Source organism: Heterodontus francisci, chromosome 7 (assembly GCF_036365525.1).
Source record: "Heterodontus francisci isolate sHetFra1 chromosome 7, sHetFra1.hap1, whole genome shotgun sequence".
Taxonomy (NCBI): domain Eukaryota; kingdom Metazoa; phylum Chordata; class Chondrichthyes; order Heterodontiformes; family Heterodontidae; genus Heterodontus; species Heterodontus francisci.
Window position 1 is genome coordinate 119,501,663 of NC_090377.1, and position 20,699 is coordinate 119,522,361.

The 20,699-nt window shown below is 49.4% G+C and overlaps 1 protein-coding gene across 3 annotated transcripts in view; it reads right to left on the reverse strand.

The window, feature by feature from the left end:
* Positions 1-20,699, reverse strand: part of LOC137372280 (collagen alpha-1(XVIII) chain-like) — a 345,709-nt gene that overhangs the window by 167,474 nt on the left and 157,536 nt on the right. The window contains exon 1 of one of the 3 annotated variants that reach the window (XM_068036014.1): positions 92-1,350. The exons of the other annotated variants lie outside the window; for them this stretch is intronic. Within the exon in view, the coding sequence (XP_067892115.1) occupies positions 92-1,067 (976 nt within the window). The 5' untranslated portion in view covers positions 1,068-1,350. Of the gene's footprint in view, positions 1-91; positions 1,351-20,699 lie in introns of those variants that run through there. 3 annotated transcript variants of the gene reach the window in all.

Sequence of the window (20,699 nt, forward strand, 5' to 3'; positions counted from 1 at the left end):
GAACCGGACTCCCCGCCCTCGAGAAACCCACCTCTCGTCAAATTAATGTGCTGCGGTTTACCGGACGGTGGGACCTTCCTAAGAATGCTACCTGTACAGTGGAAGCCACAGGGTCGCTTTGAGATGGGCGCAGGCAAAGGACCGCTGGCCAACTCTGGCTGTTGTGTAGCCACTGCTGTGGTAAACCAGGAAGATGAGGAGATGTTGGTCGAGGGGGAGGGGGAGGGGGATGAGGGGGAGGGGGATGAGAGGGAGGGGGATGAGGGGGAGGGGGATGAGGGAGAGGGGGATGAGGGAGAGGGGGATGAGGGAGAGGGGGATGAGGGAGAGGGGGATGAGGGAGAGGGGGATGAGGGAGAGGGGGAGGATGGTGATGGTTCTGCTGCAGCCAAAGCCTGGCTTGTGGTTGAAGCTGTTATCATCATCTGCACTGTCCCACTGCTGGCAGCTGTGGTAGACCCCGATGGTGTGCTCGTCTTGGTATTGACACTCCTCACTTGGGTTGGCGTTAAACTCGCTGTTGCAGAATCTTCTTCCGCTGTCCCTCCTAAGGTTGCCGTTACAGGTGGCGTCTCCGGTTTGGCCAATGTGCTTGGCCCTTGGTCCCAGGACCGAAGCAAGTCCTGAACACCATCTGCCACATCCGGTATCTTAGCACCGACACCAGCGATGCCCTCCTCTCGCCCGTCCACTCCCACCTTGGCAGAGGCAGTTGTTGCGCCACCGGCGGCGACTAAAGGAGACACGGTTGTCACCTCCTTTCCCCCCAGCAAGCTCCCAATGTCTTTCCCAAGCCCCACATCCTGCTTTCCGTCTGTGGTGCGGAGGGTTTCAGCAGTGGGTCGACCCATTCCAATGCTGTCCACTCCAGGCTGGGCTGGTGGCTCGCGTCCTGTGCCGTAGCCATCGGCGGAGGATGAAGTATGTAGCGTGACCGCAGGCAGTGGCGGGTCCAGGGTCGTAGTTGCCTTCTTCCCCAGACTTCCAAACCAATTCCACCAGCACCAAGCATCGGGGAGAGCTACCCACACCAGGCAAAGCACCACAAGTTTGGCTGATGTACTCATTCCAGCTGTTAGCTGAGCCTCGCAATGCTGGGTGTGCTCAGAATCCCGGTGTTAATATCAACATGCCCCACAGTGAACACTCACACATGCCCTTCGCACCATAAAAACCAGGGAGAGAGCAAGGAGGTGGGGCTAGATGGGTTTCAATGACAGCCTCCTCTTCATTGGCTCCCTGTACTCCACGTTCCTTGGACAAGGTTAATGAGTTTCACTGGAGCTGAGTTCGAATCAGTCAGTTCCACACAGAATCAACTCAGCTGCTCAAAGAAATCAGATTCTCCAAAACCTCTGTGCTGCTCAGAATCTGGCTGCAATCCCACGGACTATTAGGAATACCTTCCCCTCTCTGTCTCTGCATCTGCTCCCAGAATAAATTCTTTGCTGAAACTTGCAGCCAATCTGGCTCGAAATCTCTTAGAAGTCCTCCCTTTCCCTCAGCTCACACCCATTGCCTTCAACCCAACCCCCGCCCCTCCCTGCACCTCCTTTAAATTAACAGGCTTTCTTCTTTACACTTCCTACTTCAAAAGCCAAGCCTCTCTCATCACATTATTATTAACCCTCCAGTGCCTGCTCTCCTTCAAACAAACCAGCCCTCCCAAGTTTAAGCTCACTGCGGCAAACATGCTCTATTTCTCAAAAGATATCACACAAATCTCTCCACTCTGCAATGCCCAGTTCATTCCCACTGCCAACTACTACTGTGCACACACGTGGGCTTCAAAAACACACTTTAATATGTTCGCATCACACTTTTTCACGCATCATTAAATGTCCCCGAATACTCCAATCTGCTTAGCAATAACTATTTCATTTGTAGAGCACGTTTCACGCCTTCAGGACATCCCAAGGGGCTTTACAGCCAATGAAATACATTTGAAATGTAGTCACTGTCGTAATGTAGGAGACGCAACAACCAATATGTGCACAGCAAGCTCCCAAAGCAATTTGATAATGACCAGATCATCTGATGCTTTTGGTTGAGGGATAAATATTGACCAGGACACCAGGGAGAACTTCCACACTCTTGTTTGAAAAAGACTTTCTTCTCTAAACAAATAGTATACAGCTTGCTTGCATTCAGTAATCAGCTAAAGCTCCTAATTTAAATTTTTAGCAATGGCTTGGACCCAGAGAGAGAGAGAGACACACACACACAGACAGACAGGGCACACCATTTGGATACTAAATGCAAAATGAACCATCGCCTTCCGCAGAAATATATATTTTTAAATACACCATGGACTCTCTGCGGTGGATTGTATGTAGGCGAAGGGATCTCGGCCATCGGCTGAAGAGCTGGTGAGGGCTCTGCGTCGCCTCCTCTGGGGAAGGCCTGCCGCATTACGTGCCAATTAGGCACTTACGTGAACAGCGGCTGATCTTCCCTGGGATTAAGGACCCCGGTGACGGACGTCCCACCTGCTACCCAATCAGAGGCCGGCAGCTCTTTGACTGAGCAGCGGAGGCGGTGGCTGCTGCTGGTAGAGCACCCACCCACGGCCTAGGATCATCGATGGACCCTTGGCCACATTGTGGGAGGGTTTTGTGGGGTGGGGGTCACGGGAGAAGTGGTTGTGGGGGGTCGGCAACAAGGCCAGGGTGTTGGCTCTCAGCAGGCACCCCATCCCTCCCCACTTCCCAATGCTAGGTCCCTCAATCAAGCCTTTGAACAAGGGAACCTTACCCCCAACCCTGCAGCCAGCAAGCAACCCACACGGGTTTGCTTGGTGTGCTCCCAGCGTGGTGACAGGCACACCCGCTGCGGGGCTAATACCGGCGGAGGCGGATGAGGCCCTTAATTAGGCATTAATTGCCCACTTAACAGCCTCAATTGACGGCGGGGCAGGATGGGGTGGAGGTGGGGTCCCCAACCTGCCACCATCCCACCCGATTAAATGCTCTCCCCGCCTCTAGACTCGCTGTGGGGGAAGAGCATAAAATGCCCCCCTCTGTGTGGATTATGGTACTGAGTCATATAGACCAGCAAGATCCATAGTCCATGTGTGCGAGCTAATAGGATTCTGGCTCCTATTATCCCTGGCCCTGTGGGTAGCACTCTCACCTCAGAGTCAGGAGGTTGTGGGTTCAAGTCTCACTCCAGAGATTTGAGCAAATAATCTAGACTGACACTCCCACTGCAGTAGTGAAGGAGTGCTGCATTGTCAGAAGTGCTGTCTTTTGGATGCAACGTTAAACCGAGGCCCAGTCTGCCCTCTCAGGTGGATGTAAAGACAAAAATCCCATGGCCTCTATTTTGAAGGAGAGAAGATGTGTTCTCCTTAGTGTCCTGGCCAATATTTATCCCTCAACCAACATCTAAAAAACTGTTTATCCCATTGTTGTTTGTGGGATCTTGCTGTGTCCAAATTGGCTGCTGCATTTCCTACTTTACAACAGTGACTACACTTCAAAATTACTTCATTGGCTGGAAAGTACCTTGGGATCTCCTGAGGTTGTGAAAGGTACTAGTAAATGGAAGCTTTTCTGCCTTCCTGATTGCTATTGACTGACCTCTACTAGAAAATGCCTCCATGGGGCTAACAACAAGAAGTATCAAGAAATGCTGGATTCACTCAGCAGGTCTGGCAGCATCTGTGGAAAGAGAAGCAGAGTTAACGTTTCGGGTCAGTGACCCTTCTTCGGTCACTGACCCGAAACGTTAACTCTGCTTCTCTTTCCACAGATGCTGCCAGACCTGCTGAATGAATCCAACATTTCTTGTTTTTGTTTCAGATTTCCAGCATCCGCAGTATTTTGCTTTTATTAACAAGAAGTATCATGCTGACTGTGATAGCTCCCTCTTCCTCATTCATTCCATATGATCAAATAAACTGCCATTACTTGCTGTGGAGACCCATTGGAGGGTGGGTAATTTGGGTGAAGAACTAGAAAAAGCCATCATTGGTGGGACTGTATCCCAGGACATACCAGTACAGAGTCATAGAGTCATTTGTCGCACAGAAGGAGGCCATTCGGCCCATTAAGTCCATGCCAGCTTTCCACAGAGCTATCCAGTCAGTTCCACTCCCACGCTTGATCCCCGTAACCCTATAAATCTATTTGCCTCAAGTGGCCATCCAGCTTCCTCTTTAAGTCATTGATTTCTCTCTGCTTCCACCACCTTTATAGAGATTTGGGGAAAGGGAGAGGAAAGACAGAGAGGAAAGGGAGGAGAGAAAGCAGGGGAGAAGAGAGAGAATAATGGAGAGAGGAAAGAGAGGCAAGGGGGAGAGAGAGGGGAAAGAGGGGAGAGGGAGTGGAGAGCGAGGGCGTGCAGTATCTGTGTGTGTGTTTTCCTTTCCCTTACACCCTGCCCAAACATAGTGATTTGCAAAATACGATTGCAAGCCTGCCTGACTGCAGGAAATGGTACAATTACTGGAACAGATAATGAGTTGGCTCTGTTATGAAACTTGAGTACTAATACCCTCTGTTGAAATGGAGTTAAAAGTACATTAAACAAGCCTGGTCTCAAGTTTGATCGGATGTGGAAAAGTTAACAAGGGGAGATCATTATGGCTAAGAATGTCTTTTTTAAATAATGAAAGAGTGCCAAGAATTTAGGGAACATTTAAAATGAAACAGTTAAGTGTCAACACTCATTTGCTCTCCCTTTACATCTCAACAGGTTTTTATTTGTTTGATTTTTCCATTGACAAAGTCACCTTCGGTCTTGAGATTCATTGGGACTTCATCCAAAACAGACGCCCATGCTTTAGAAAGTCTCCACCATCACCTCACCTCAGAATAGGGGGCCTGTTTTCTAAGTCCTCAGGTAGAAGGGAAAATAACCGCCTCTTCCTCATGCTGTCCTTCAAATGCACTCGGCACGGACAGTGGGAATTCCTCTGGGATACCAACTGATGGGATTCAGATGTAAGATAAAAACAAATTTTCCTCTCTTGAGATGTACACACTTGTGTTTAAACCAGATTTCTACATGCAGCCCTCTGCCACACAGAAAACTAGGTTAGAGGACAGAACAGACACTGGACGTTCAATTGTAGCAGTGTGAATCTGGCAGTGGGTCAGTTGTGGCTCAGTGGGTAGCACTCTCTCACTTCTGAGTTAGTAGATTGTGGGTTTGAGCCATGCTCTAGAGACTTCAGTACAAAATCTAGGCAGACACTGAGGGAGTGCTACACTATCAAAGCTGCTGTCTTTTCAGATAAAACATTAGATCAAAATTCTGTTTACCCTCTCAGATGGACGTGAAATATCCCACTGCATTATTTCAAACAAGAGCAGGGTAGTTTGCCCTGGTGTCCCGAGAAATATTTATCCCTCAACCATTGTAACTTGCCTGTGGGTTAGAAGTAAACAGTACTTGCGACTGCACAGAATGGGGAGCACACAGTGATCACAGAACTGAGTCCATCACTAACAGAGTGCAAAAGTCAGGAGTTTGATGCAAGTGGGAATTTGATGTGGGGGGGGGGGGGGTGGAGAGATGCTGCTTTTTATTTATTTTAGCCTCTCATTGCTGGTGAGTGTTTTTCTTTCAAGTCTTAAATTTGTTTCTGTTAAGTTAGTTGATAGTCTTATAAGTAGAGGCATGGCAGGGCACCTCAGTCCCATCTCTGTTCCATGTGGACAATCACATGGGCAGGAAGTGTCGTCAGCTGGAGGAGCTCCAGCTCCAAGTTTCGGGGCTTGAGCAGCAGCGGGTGTCACTCCGGTGCATCCTCGAGGCTGAGAGCTACACGGATAGCATGTTTCCGGATGTGGTTGCCCTGCAGTGTAAGAATGTGCAAGCAGAGCGGAATGCGTGACCACCAGACAGTCAAGAAGGAACAGGCAGGTAATACAAAGGTTCCCCCGAGTACATCTCATTCTCCAACTGGCATTCAGTTCCGAATACTGATGACGGAAATGATTCCACTGGGAAGTGCAGCCAGAGCCTAGTCCATGGCACTATGTGTGGCTCAGCAGTACAGGGGGCAGGAGGAAGATCAGGAAAGCAATACTGATAGGGGGTCTCTACAGTTAGGAAAACAGACCAGGCATTGCTGTAGCCGCATACGTGATCCCAGGATGGTATGTTGTCTCCCTGGTGCCAAGGTCCAGGATGTCACTGAGCGCTACAGAACATTCTGAGGGGGAAGGTAAACATCCAGAAGTTGTGATCCATATTGGTACCAAAACATAGATAGAAAGAGGAATTAGGTCCTGCAGCCAGATTTTAGGGAGCAGGGAAGGAGATTAATAAACAGGACCTCAAATGTAGTAATCTCCAGATTATTCCCATTGCCACGCACTAGTGAGTATAGAAATAGGAGGATAGAGCAGATGCATGTTGGGCTGGAGAGATGGTGCAGGAGGGAGGGCTTTGAGATTCCTTGGACATTGGGACCAGTTCTGGGGGAGGTGGGACCTGTACAGGCCAGATGGATTGTACCTCCACAGGGATCAATGTCTTTGCGGGATGGTTTGCTGGTGCTGTGGGAGAGGATTTAAACTAATTTTGCAGCGGGGTGGGAACCAGTTTGTAGCATCAGAAAGGAGAAACAAGGTGCACAAAGAGGGGTAGCACTAGAGTAAGAAATAGGTATTAGGTGGGTTCAGACTAAGAGGGAGTACAATAAGGACTAAATTAGGTTTACAGTGCAAGCATGAAAATACACAAAGCATGGTAAATAAGGTTGGCGCTAATAGCAACATGGGAACGTGGTGTTGTGGTGATAATGGAGATCTGGCTCAAAAAAGGGCAAAACTGGGTACTAACTATTCCTGGACACAAGGTGTTCAGGAAAGTTAGGAAAGGAAGGAAAGAAAGGAGGAGGTGTGGCAGTATTGATTTAAGGAGAATATCCCAGTGATGGAGAGACAGGATGTCCTGCAGGTATCAAGGAAAGAATCTATTTGGTTAGTTAAGAAACAACAGAGGTGCCATTACATTAGTGGATGAATTCGTCGGGCCACCAACCTGTGGGAGTGATATAGGGGAGCAAGAACAATAGTGTAGTGATAATGGGGGGCTTCAATTATCCTAAAATAGACTGGGATAATAATGTGAAGGGGAAGAGTTTCTGAAGTTATGGAGTCATTTATAGAGTCTTTTACCGAACAGAAGGAGGCCAATCGGCCCATCGAATCCATGCTGGGTTCAGTATGTTCAGACAAATTTTCTTGAGCAGTATGTTCCTGATCCAGTGAGGAAGGAAGCATTGCTGGATCTGGTTCTGGGGAATGAGATTTGACAAGTGGAGCAAGTGCCAGTTGGGGTACATTTAGGGAACAGGAATCATAGTATCATAAGGTTCAGATTAACTATGGAAAAGGACAAGGAACAATCCAGAGTAAAAATACTTCATTAGAGAAGGGCCAATTTTAATGGGGTGAGAACAGATCTGGCCCAGGTGACTGGAATAAAAGATTGGCAGGCAAAACTGTAATCAAACAATTGCTGCCTTTAAAGAGGAGATGGTTCAGGTACAGTTGAGGTACTTTCTCATGAGGGGGAAAGGTAGGGCAACCGAAGCCTGAGCTCTCTGGATGACAAAAGAGATAGAGAGTAAGATGAAGCAGAAAAAGGGTGCATTTGACAGATTTTAGGTGGATAATAAAATTGAGAACCAGGCTAAATATGGAAAGTTTAGACAGGAGATGAAAAAAGAAATGAGAGAAGCAAAGAGAGAGAATGAGAAGAGTCTGGCAGCTAACATGTAAGGGAATTCAAAAGTCTTCTATAGCCATATAAATGGTAAAGGGATAGTAAGGGAGGGTGAGGCTGATTAGGGAATAAAAAGGGGATCCATGCATGGAGGCAGACGGCATGGCTGAGGTACTAAATGAGTACACTGCATCTTTACCAAGGAAGAAGGTGCTGCCGAAGTCATAGTGAAAGAGGAGGTAGTTGAGACACTGGATGGGCTAAAAATTGATAAAGAGGAGGAACTAGAAAGGCTGGATGTACTTAATGTTGCTAAGTCACCAGGACCAGATGGGATGTAACTGAGGATGCTGAGGGAAGGAAGAGGGGAAATTGTGGAGGTACTGGCCATAATTTCCAATCCTCCTCAGGGGTGGTGCCAGAAAACTGGAGAATTGCAAATGTTCCACCTTTGTTCAAAAAAGGGTGTAGGATAAACCCAGCAACTACACAGGTCAGTCAGTTTAACAACGGTGGTGGGAAAGCTTTTAGAAAAAATAATCCAGGACAACATTAACAGTCACTTGGACTAAATATTGATTAGTTAAAGAAAGCCAGCACAGATTTGTTAAAGGCAAATCGTGTTCAAATAACTTGCTTGAGGTTTTTGAAGAGGTAATAGAGAGGGTTGATGAGGGTAATGCAGTTGACGTGGTACACATGGAAAAAGTGCCACATAATAATAGGCTTGCCAGTGAAGTTGAAGCCCATAGAATAAAAGGGATAATGGCAGCATGGATACGAAGTTGGCTGAGTGACAGGAAAGAGAGGGTAGTGGTGAATGGTTGTTTCTCGGACTGGAGGAAGATATATAGTGGGGTTTCCCCAGGGCTTGGTACTAGGACGCCTGCTTTTCTTGATCTATATTAATGACTTAGACTTGGATGTATAGCGCACAATTTCAAAATGTGCAAATGACAGAAAACCTGGAAGTATTGTGAACTGTGAGGAGGATAATGACAAACTTCAAGAGGACATAGACACGCTGGCGGAAAGGGCGGGCACACGGCAGATGAAATTTAATGCAGAGAAGTGTGAAGTGACACATTTTGATAGGAAGAACGAGGAGAAACAATATAAAATAAAGGATACAATTCTAAAGGGGGTGCAGGAGCAGAGGGACCTGGGGTATATGTGCACAAATGGTTGAAGGTGGTAGGGCAGGTTGAATAAGACATATGGGATCCTGGGCTTTATAAATAGAGGCAAAGAGTACAGTAAAGAAAGAGTAAAGTAAGAAAGTTATGATGAAGCTTTATAAAGCACTGGTTCAGCCTCAACTGGAGTATTGTGTCCAATTCTGGACACCACACTTTAGGAAGGATGTGGAAAAAGATTTACAAGAATGGTTCCAGAGATGAGGGACTTCAGTTACGTGGATAGGTTGGAGAAGCTAGAGTTGTTCTCCTTAGGGAAGACTGGGAGGAAATTTGACAGATATGTTCAAAATCATGAGGGATCTAGACAGAACAGATGGAGAGAAACTGTTCCCTTTGGCGTAAGCGTCAAGAACAGAGGACACTGATATAAGTGAATGGCAAAAGAAACAAAAGCAACAGAAGAAAAAACTTTTTAGCGAGTGGTTAGGATCTGGAATGCACGGCCTGAGAGGGTGGCGGAGGCAGATTCATTCGTAGCTTTCAAGGGAATGGGTGGGGGAGTGGGACGAGTGAAATTGATCTTGCAGAGAACCAGCAGAAACAGGCCATTCAGCTCAATCTGTATATGCTCTGCATGAGCCTCCTCCTGCCCTACTTCATCTCACCCTATCAGAAAACATCTTATTCCTTTCTCCCACTTTTATTCCCCTTAAATGCATCCAAGTTACTTGTCTCAACCACTCTCTGTGGTAGCACATTGCACATTCTCACCCCTGTCTGGGTGAAGAAGTTTCTCCTGAATTTCCTATTTGATTTTTTTTTTTAGTGATTTTTTTAATAATTGTTGCCCCCTAGTTCTATACTCATTGGAGTTTAGAAGAAAGAGAGGTGGTCCCGTTGAAACATACAAGATTCTGAGAGGCCTTGACCAGGTAGATGCTGAGAGGATGTTTCCCCACGTGGGGGAGTCTGGAACAAGGGGACACAGTTTCAAAATACGAGGTCTCCCTTTTAAGATGAAGATAAGGAGGAATTTCTTCTCTCAGAGGGTTCTTAATCTTTGGAACTCTCTACACCAGAGAGCAGTGAAGGCTGGGTCATTGAATACATTCAAGGCTGAGTTAGACAGATTTTGATCTACAAGGGAGTCAAGGTTACGGGGGGACCAGCAGTAAAGTGGAGTTGAAGCCACAATCAAATCGGCCATGATCTTATTGAATGGTGGAACAGGCTCGAGCGCTAAATGGCCTACTACTGCTCATATTTCTTATGTTCCTATGATCTACCCTATCGAACCATTTCGGAATCTTAAAGACCTTTATCAGGTCACCACTCAGCCTTTTCTTTTCTGAAAAAAGAACCCCAGCCTGTTCAGTCTTTCCTGACAGTTATAACCACTCCGTTCTGATATCATCCTTGTAAATCTTTTTTGCATATTCTCAGGGCCTCTACATCCTATTTGTTAAATAGATACTGGAACTGCACACAGTACTCCAAGTGTGGTCTAACCAGGATTCTATATAACCACACGTACAAATGAAATCAAATCTATTGCACAGTCAGATCACAACTGAGCTCTGAATCCTTTCCTTCGTGTCTCAAATTATTCTTTTCTTTTCGCTTAGCCGACTGCCTTCATTTTTTTTTACAGTGAAAAGAGATAGGGAAATAAACAGGTAACAAAGCTCAGATAACTGATTGGACACCAGATAAACACGTTGCTCTTCTAATATAATAAAGCATTTCAAGGAACTTCACAGGAGCATTTCAGGCCTGAAAATTGACATTGAGCCAGATCAGGCGATATGAAGGAGGGTCACTGACCCGAAACGTTAACTCTGCTTCCCTTTTCACAGATGCTGCCAGACCTGCTGAGTGGTTCCAGCATTTCTTGTTTTTATATCAGGCGATATGAGAACAGGTGACTAAAAGCTTGGTTAAAGAGGTAGATTTTAAGGAGTGTCTTAAAAGAAGAGAGAGGTAGAGAGGCAGAGAGGTGTAGGGGGGAATTCCAGAGCTGAAGGCACAAAGTGGTCATTATGTAGAATAATTGTTTAGTTAAATGTAGGGTGGGGTTGCAATAGGGCCCACCCCTCCCTCTCACAAGGCAATGCCTCCCAGTTGTCGTCCTCTCCCGGGGAGCGCCTTTCTCTTAAAGAATGAAGTCAGGAGTTTTTCTAGAGTTGGAACCCCCTGTGAGTAAAGGTCGCAGCTCCCAACTATATTTTTTTGCGGTATTTCTGGATCCTTTTTTTTAAACCAGGAAAGGACAGCTTGCAATTCCCGCCGTCCCATGCAGGGGAACAAAAAGAATCATGCAAAATCTTCCAACACACAGAGCTATTAGAGCACAGAGAGAAAGCAGGAGAGAGGCCAGACTGCAGGAAGGGGAAATTTACGTGCAATTAGCAGGGGTTTTAATGAGTAAATAAGGAGAAACTGTTTCCACTGGCAAGAGCATAGATAATTAGCGGACAGAGATTTAGGGTTATTGGCAAAAGATCCAGAGGGGAGATGAGGAGAATTTTGTTTTTCCACAGCAAGTTGTTCTGATCAGAATGCACTGCCTGACAAGGTGACAGAAGCAGATTCAATAATTACTATCAAAAGGGAATTGGACAAATACTTGAAGAGGAAAAATTTGGGAAAGAGCAGGGAAGTGGAAATCATTGGATTGCTCTTTCAAAGAGCTGGCACAGGCATCATGGGCAGAGTGGCCTCCACCGTGCCATATGACTTTATGATATAGTGCCTTTAGCATAGAAAAATGTCCCAAGGTGTTTCACAGAGGCATCATCTGACACACATGGACGCAAAGCTAAAGGAGGAGGTATTAGGATTAGTGATCAAATGCTGGGCGGGTTTTAAGAACAGGAATCTGCTCCTCACAGTCCCAGCTAAACACAAAAATAACACCAATTTAAATTAGGGAACTAACCTTCAATAGTTTAAAAGATACCATTGAAGTGGAGTAAAATGCAACAGGCACCATAGCAGTGGAGAGGCTGATATACTTAGTGAGTCGCTATGCTCTCCCCTCATGGTTTAGTTCCTTGACCTGTACAGTACGTGTCTTTTACATACAGCCCCCAGGTATTTTTACCCTTCAACTCCACTGGGGGTATTTTCACAGCGCTGTGATGTTTTGCTAATGTAGCACATTAACCCCTGTGCTCTAAAGGCCTGCTACCCGACACGAACTCGACGGGACCCAACGACATGTATCGGGTCGGGTTGGGTCAGGTCGCTCTTCCGGGTCCGGCTTTCGGGCTCAGGTCAGGTCGGGACGGGTCCGGGTCAGACACACACAGCAAGAAGCTTTATAAGTAAAAAACCTACCTGAGCTGGGTGTCCGGTACGTCAAAGAAAGAAACTCTGAGTCTGCGCAGTGAGTGAGTGAGCGTCTCTATGACGTCATGATGCTCATGCTGCAGCTTCCTGCAGATTGGGAGTCGCAAGTTAGGTAAAGGGAACATTCTGGTGTCTGGGCAGGCTCGGGTCGGGTCAGGGTCGGGAAAAAATGGAGGGACTCGGGCCGGGTCGGGTTCGGGTCCGATGTGGTTCTGTCGGGGTTCGGATTGGGTTTTTTTTCGTGACCTGAGCAGGCCTTTACTGTGCTCACTGAACTACATTGTTTAAGTCCCTCCATGGCCTTGCTCCTCCCTTTCACTATAAACTCCTCCAGCCCAATAATCTGTGGAGAACTTTGTGCTCCTCCAATGCTAGGCGCTTGTGCATCCCCTAGTTCCTTTGCCTTACCTCTCTGCCTCTCTCCTCCTTTAAATGCTCCTTAAGCCCTACCTCATTGACCAAGCTTTTGGCCAGCTGTTGTAATATCTCCTTATGTGGCTTGCTGTCCAATTTTGTCTGATATTGCTCCTGTGAGTGCCTTGGGCTGTTTTACTACGTTTAATATGCCATATACAATTAGACTTGTTGTTCAATCCTCACTCAACCACCAGAGGGCCAGTAAAGGAGGGAGAAGATAAGCCAAGGGGAGAGTCCCATCTGCTGGACTGCAGGAGGCTCTTGCTTGAGGTGTGCCTCGGCATAGGTTGATAGACATAGGAAAAAAAGCGACAATAAAACCTTCCATTTCCCCAACACTTGAGCCTCCAAACAGCTGAACAGCTGGAAGCAATGGCACATGGATTGTGGGAGGTCGGCAGATGCAAAGAACCAGAGGCAAAACCCTGGTCAAAGGTGGCACAGTGGCCATGGGCTGTGGGAATGTAAGCAGCACGGTGTGATACCAATGGAATGCTATTAATTGCCCAAAGGCATTGAGAGTTTGCCAGGTAGTGTGGGACTGGAGTTACAGGTAGGCCAAGTCCAGGCTGGGGTTTCTTTTATTCTTAAAGGGCGTTGTAACTGGACACTTAGAAAATAATGGTAGGATTGGGCAGAGTCAACATGAATATATGAAAGGGAAATCATATTTGACAAACCAGTTGGAGTTTTTTGAGGATGTAATTAGAATAGATAAGGGGGAACCAGTGGATGTGGTGTATTTAGATTTTCAGAAGGCTTTCAGTAAGGTCCCACACAGGAGGTTAGGAAACAAAATTAGAGCACGTGGGATTAGGGGTATGGATTGAGAATTGGTTAACAGACAGAAAACAGAGCCGGTCATTCTCAGGTTGGCAGGCTGTCACTAGTGGGGTACTGCAAGGATCAGTGCTTGGGCCCCAGCTATTCACAATCTATATCAAAGATTTGGATGTGGGGACCAAATGTAATATTTCCAAGTTTGCTGATGACACAAAACTAGGTGGGAATGTGAGTTGTGAGGAGGATGCAAAGAGGCTTCAAGGGGATTTAGACAGGCTAAGTGAGTGGTCAGATGGAATATAATGTGGGAAAAATGTGAAGTTATCCACTTTGGTAGGAAAAACAGAAATGCAGAGTATTTCTTAAATGGTGAGAGATTGGGAAGTGTTGATGTCCAAAGGGACCTGGGTGTCCTTGTTCATGAATCACTGAAAGCTAACATGCAGGTGCAACAAGCAAATGGTATGTTGGCCTTTATTGCAAGAGGATTTGAGAACAGGAGTAAAGAAGTCTTGCTGCAATTGTATAGAGCCTTGGTGAGACCAAACCTGGAGTGTTGTGTACAGTTTTGGTCTCCTTACCTAAGGAAGAATATACTTGCCAGGGAGGGAGTGCAACGAAGGTTCACCAGACTAATTCCTGGGATAGTGGGATTATCCTATGAGGAGAGGTTGAGGAGAATGGGCCTATATTTTAAAGGGTTTAGAAGAATGAGAGGTGATTCCATTGAAACTTATTTACTTAGTTAGGGGATAGTGCGGGAAAATGGTGTTGCGGTAGAAGATCAACCATGATCTAGTTGAATGGCACAGCAGGCTTGAGGGGCTGAATGGCCTACTCATGCTCCTATTTCCTATGTTTACAGCAGTCCATCAACTTTCGTGGTCACTTTATCTGTTGGCAGCCCACAAATTAACCAGATTTACTGAAATCCATTTCAAAACCTGCCACGCTGGAATTAGAACCCATGGGCCTAAAAATTCAGGAGCACCCCATACCCCATGACATGCAAGTGACCAGTGGCCAGAGATCAGTGAGGGGGGGGGGGGGGGGTGTGGATAAAGGATACCACTTGCTTGTCCTCATCCAATATGGCAGATGGCACACTTCCAGTATTAAGTGCATGTGCTTGCCATATTGGGCACTCAGGAGACTGTATAGCACCGGAAAAACAAGTACTCCTGACTCAATTTCCAGGCCATGGCCTCTGCTAATCCAGTACCAGAACCACTACGCTACTCTACCCTGTGCAGGTTTCCTGTGGCGACCAAGGCCTGGACCCTGCCAGATGTTCAAATACTAATGCCTGGACTAACTCCACTCCAAATCTGTAGCATCAGATATGGAGCGTGCAATCTCTCGTCTACAAACAGAACGGAGGCCCTTGCTGGATTGGAGGTGAGCGGTGAGGGATGCTGGTCTGCGGAAGCACCTATTGCACTCACATCCCATGGCTCTTTCCTCAGAACAAAAGGAGCCCCCATGACCAAAACCTCAGAGTGGGGGGAAGGGGGGGTGGGGGGTGATGGGAACCTCAGTGAGAATGAGTGACTGGTAAGGAACCATGTTTAAGAGAAATCCACCACTATCGAGACAGCTTTGAATTTTATTTGGCGAAACAATCTTTCAGGAAAAAGGCAGACAGGTGACTGAATAGTGAATTGAAATAGATAATAATGCACTTGTGGAAATCTCTTTGATGCTCAGATCTGATCTCAGTCCACTCTACTCAACTTCATGTCAAGCACCTTCCAGAATAACTTTGAATATTTTCCCTTCAATTGTTTTAAGTGAGCTGTGAGAAACCTCAATGGTAATTTTTATTAGGTGTGCTGGTTAGCACTTTAGAGTCAACGGAGTATTTCTAAATGAGGGCTCAAATGACAGACCCTCCATCCACATTCCGGCCAATGGCAGAGCTTCCACCACTACTGTGCCCCACCCGAGACATAGCAAATGCAGCACATGCCAAGGATCTAAACCTGGGATCATCCTGTGCTCCTTCGGCGAAGCCAAGCCTTTAGTGTACTGCATGCGTGCATTTTTATTTGAGATGTTAAATGAGGACAGACAATTAGTCGTGAATGTGAATTTCTTTTCGGAGAAAGGGCTTAGGCAAGTGCCCAAATCCCAGTTGCTGCAGTGGGATTCGCATCTTGAGCCAAGGAAGACTCCTTCATTCCCAGGCCATTCCCAGAATATTTCAGGAATGCTGACCTAAATCTGTGGTGCGGACCGAGCCAATTCTTTCCCTTCCCTCCCCCCGACTGGAACGCATTGCAAATTGAGGCTCTGTTGGCTTAATGTCCAGCAGCTTACAGCTGGAGGCATCCTAGAGGAGAGATCCCACAGAAGCAGCCAGCAAGCTCTCATGGAAGCTTCCAGAGTTTCAAAGGAGAGCTCCACCTGATCAGTCAATAACAGTTTGTGAAAGGTCATGGAGACAATGGGTTTTGGGTCAAGACGCTGATGATGGGTTCAAATGGGGCTCCCAATCCCACACTGTGTCGGCAGCAGTCATCTAGCAGTGATTTTCCCTTGATTGGCCAATAGGATATGCTTGCAGTCCAATTCAGGACAGCGGGTAGGTTCTCAAAGCTGGAGGGCCAATCGGAGACCCACCAACACGAAGGAGCAGTAGCTTGCAGTTCAGATGAGAGTGGGAGAGCGAGAGAGAGAGAGAAGAAGAGAGCGATAGCGAGAGCGAGCTTTGATTGACAGCAAGATCTCTGGGACTGGCCAACAGCTATTGGAGGAGGGGCGAAGCTTGGCTTTGATTAATGGCTCTCCTATTAAAGTGTACACCAGGCGGAGGGGGTAGGCGGGAGCTGCATCTGACGGACAATGGACAGCTGTCTGTAATTGGTCCGTGTCTGTGACTGACAGCGGGCTTCCTTGGCGGGGTGAGTACTGATTGGTGGTTCGCAACAAAGGCCCGCTGGGATCAGCCGTCCCTGCTGATTTTGGGTGGTTCAGGGAGAGAGCGAGGCAATAGGAATGGCTGCTGTGGGAGAGAGGGGGGAAGAGAGAGCAGGAAGCGGACCAGCACACAGCCAGAGGCGCAGGGCAGGTGCAGTGCTGAGAAAGCAGAGAGAGAGAACCACGCAGCCCTTTAAACCAGCAGCAGCCTGGGGAGTGGGGGAGAGAGGGAGATGGACACAGAGGGGGTGAGAGAGGAAGGAGGAAGGGGCAAGAGAGGGGGGATACTAGGGGAGACAGAGGGGAGAGAGAGATAGACACAGAGAGTGGGGAGAGAGGGGAGGGGGAAAGAGGGGAGGGAGGAAGAAGGGAGGGGGAGACGAGAGAGGGGGGGGCGAGAGAGGGGGGGCGAGAGAGGGGGGGCGAGAGAGGGGGGCGAGAGGGGGGGGCGAGGGGGGGGGCGAGGGGGGGGGCGAGGGGGGGGCGAGAGGGGGGGCGAGAGAGGGGGGGGAAAGAGGGGGGGGGAAAGAGGGGGGGGAAAGAGAGGGGGGGGAAAGAGAGGGGGGGGAAGAGAGGGGGGGGAAGAGGGGGGGAAGAGAGGGGGGGGAAGAGAGGGGGGGGGAAGAGAGGGGGGGGGAAGAGAGGGGGGGGAAGAGAGGGGGGGGGGAAGAGAGGGGGGGGAAAGAGAGGGGGGGGAAAGAGAGGGGGGGGGAAGAGAGGGGGGGGGAAGAGAGGCGGGGGGGAGAGAGGCGGGGGGGAGAGAGGCGGGGGGGAGAGAGAGGCGGGGGGGAGAGAGAGGCGGGGGGGAGAGAGAGGCGGGGGGGAGAGAGAGGGGGGGGAAAGAGGGGGGGGGAAAGAGAGGGGGGGGAAAGAGAGGGGGGGGAAAGAGAGGGGGGGGAAAGAGAGGGGGGGAAGAGAGGGGGGGGAAGAGAGGGGGGGGAAGAGGGGGGGGAAGAGAGGGGGGGGAAGAGGGGGGGGAAGAGAGGGGGGGGAAGAGAGGGGGGGGGAAGAGAGGGGGGGGAAGAGAGGGGGGGGGAAGAGAGGGGGGGGGAAGAGAGGGGGGGGGAAGAGAGGCGGGGGGGAGAGAGGCGGGGGGGAGAGAGGCGGGGGGGAGAGAGAGGCGGGGGGGAGAGAGAGGGAGGGGAGAGAGAGGGGGGGGAGAGAGAGGGGGGGGGAGAGAGAGGGGGGGGGAGAGAGAGGGGGGGGAGAGAGAGGGGGGGGAGAGAGAGGGCGGGGGAGAGAGAGGGGGGGGAGAGAGAGGGGGGGGAGAGAGAGGGGGGGGAGAGAGAGGGGGGGGAGAGAGAGGGGGGGGAGAGAGGGGGGGGAGAGAGGGGGGGGGAGAGAGAGGGGGGGGAGAGAGAGGGGGGGAGGGGGGGGCGGGAGAGGGGGCGAGGGGGGGCCGGAGGGGCCGGGGGAGTGAGGGGAGGTGAGGAGGGGACGAGAGAGGGGGTGAGGGGGACGAGAGAGATGGGAGGGCAAGAGAGAGGGGTGAGAGAGAGAGGGCTAAGAGAGAGAGAGGGCTGAGAGAGAGAGGGCTGAGAGAGAGAGGGCTGAGAGAGAGAGGGCTGAGAGAGAGGGCGAGAGAGAGGGAGGGCGAGAGAGAGGGAGGGCGAGAGAGAGGGAGGGCGAGAGAGAGGGAGGGCGAGAGAGAGGGAGGGCGAGAGAGAAGGAGGGCGAGAGAGAAGGAGGGCGAGAGAAATGGGGGGGCGAGAGAAATGGGGGGGCGAGAGAAATGGGGGGGGCGAGAGAAATGGGGGGGCGAGAGAAATGGGGGGCGAGAGAGATGGGGGGGGCGAGAGAGATGGGGGGGGCGAGAGAGATGGGGGGGGCGAGAGAGATGGGGGGGGCGAGAGAGATGGGGGGGGCGAGAGAGATGGGGGGGGGCGAGAGAGATGGGGGGGCGAGAGAGATGGGGGGGCGAGAGAGATGGGGGGGCGAGAGAGATGGGGGGGGCGAGAGAGATGGGGGGGCGAAAGAGATGGGGGGGGCGAGAGAGATGGGGGGGGCGAGAGAGATGGGGGGGGCGAGAGAGATGGGGGGGGCGAGAGAGATGGGGGGGGCGAGAGAGATGGGGGGGGCGAGAAGGGGCCAAGAGGGAGGGCGAGGGGGCGCGAGAGAGGGAGACGCGAGAGAGGGGGCGCGAGGGTGGTGGCGCGAGAGAGGGGGCGCGAGAGAGGGGGCAGGGGGCGCGAGAGGTGTGGGGGAGGGGGAGAGAGAGAGGTGGGGGAGGGGGAGAGAGAGAGAGGTGGGGGAGGGGGAGAGAGAGAGGTGGGGGAGGCGGAGAGAGAGAGGTGGGGGAGGCGGAGAGAGAGAGAGGTGGGGGAGGCGGAGAGAGAGAGAGGTGGGGGAGGCGGAGAGAGAGAGAGGTGGGGGAGGCGGAGAGAGAGAGAGGTGGGGGAGGCGGAGAGAGAGAGAGGTGGGGGAGGCGGAGAGAGAGAGAGGTGGGGAAGAGAGAGAGGGAGAGGTGGGGGAGAAATAGAATGGGAGCTGGGGCGGTGGGGGAGAGGGACACAGAGGGGAGAGAGATGGACAGAGAACAGAGGAATGGACAGAGAGACAGGACAGAGGGATGGACACAGAGAGGGCGGGGGGGGGGGCGGGGGGGAACACAGAGAGGGCAGAGAGTGTGCAGAGAAACAAATCACGGTCACTCCTGACAGATCTATCTAAATACTCCGCATCGCTAAATCATGTGTGCGGGCAAACATTGACTACTTTTGCAAGTAAAATAATGCCAGCTATCTCACTAAAACAGTGTTCAACATAGTGATGAGAAAGTAAGATAATAAATTAGTCTTCTCTTTTAAAGCTTGTTCACAAAATGCACATTTTTGTTGTTTTGATTAACAGTAAGGTAATTTTTTAATGTCTTTATCTTTTGGAAATTTGCTCACTGTCTCCCTATGTTAGGCAAAAATTGTAATGTGGCCCCTCACAAGAAAAGGTTGGACACCCTGCTTTAGTTTCTCGCCTCCCCTCTCTCTTTGCAGATCGAGAAACATATTCGGGGCCATTCCACAGCACGCTAGTAATGCTGGCACAAAGGTTCAATTTTCCAGCGACCGGCTGTGCTAGTTTACCTCTCGTCATTCTCATTACATCTGGGGTGCTTGGTCTCCACTGCAGTGAACTACAGTCTGTACGGAATGGCGAGGGATATGCTGCATGTTATCAGATTGATACCACTTGCTTGCCATCATCTCACGCAAGCTCAGATGGCGAGGGTATGGGTGAGAGGGGAGTCAGTTGCCAATTGTTGATGTGCCAGCTCTTGGAAAGAACTATCCAATTAGTCCCACTCCCCTGCTCTTTCCCCAGAGCCCTGCAATTGATTTTTCTTTTTAACGTATGTATCCAATTCTCTATTGAAAGTGACTATTGAATCTGCTTCCACCACCCTTTCAGGGAGTGAATTCCAGATCATAACAACTCGCTGTGTTAAAAAGATTCTCATCTCCCCTCTGGTTCTTTTGCCAATTATCTTAGATCTGTGTTCTTTGGTTACTGACCTTCCTGTCAGTGGACACAGTTTCTCCTTATTTACCCTGTTAAAACCCCTCATAGTTTTGAACACCTATGTTAAATCTTTCCTTAACCTCTGACCTGTGAAGAGAACAACCCCAGCTGCTCCAGTCTCTCCACATAACTGAAGTCCCTCATTCCTGGTATCATCGTAATAAATCACCTCTGTACCTCCATCCTGAAGTGCAGTGCCCAAATTGCACACAATGGGCCTAACCAGCGATTTATAAAGGTGTAAAGAAAGAAAAGACTTGCATTTATATAGCGCCTTTCACGACCACCAGACATCTCAAAGTGCTTTACAGCCAATGAAGTATTTCTGAAGTGTAGTTACTGCTGTAAGGTAACGAACGCATGACTTCCTTGCAAGTTAACTAAAGAAAGCCAGTATGGATTTCCTAAGGGAAAATCATGCTTAACTAACTTGCTGGAGTTTTTTGAGGCGGTAACAGAGAGGGTTGTTGAGGGCAATGCTGTTGATGTGGTGTACATGGACTTTCAAAAGGCATTTGACACAGTGCCACAGAACAGACTTGTGAGCAAAGTTGTAGCTCATGGAATAAAAGAGACAGTAGCAACATGGATATGGAATTGGCTGAGTGATAGGAAACAAAGAGTAGTGGTTAATGGGTATTTTTCAGGCTAGAGGAAGTTTGTAGTGGAGTTCCCCAAGGATTAGTGTTGGGACCTTTGCTTTTCCTGATATATATTAATGACCCAGACCTTGGTGCACAGGGCACAATTTCAAAGTTTGCAGATGATATGAAACTTGGAAGAATTGTGAACTGTGAGGAGGATAGTGTAGAACTTCAAAAGGACATAGACAAGTTTGTGGAATGGGCCGACAGTGGCAGATGAAGTTCAATGCAGAGAAATGTGAAGTGA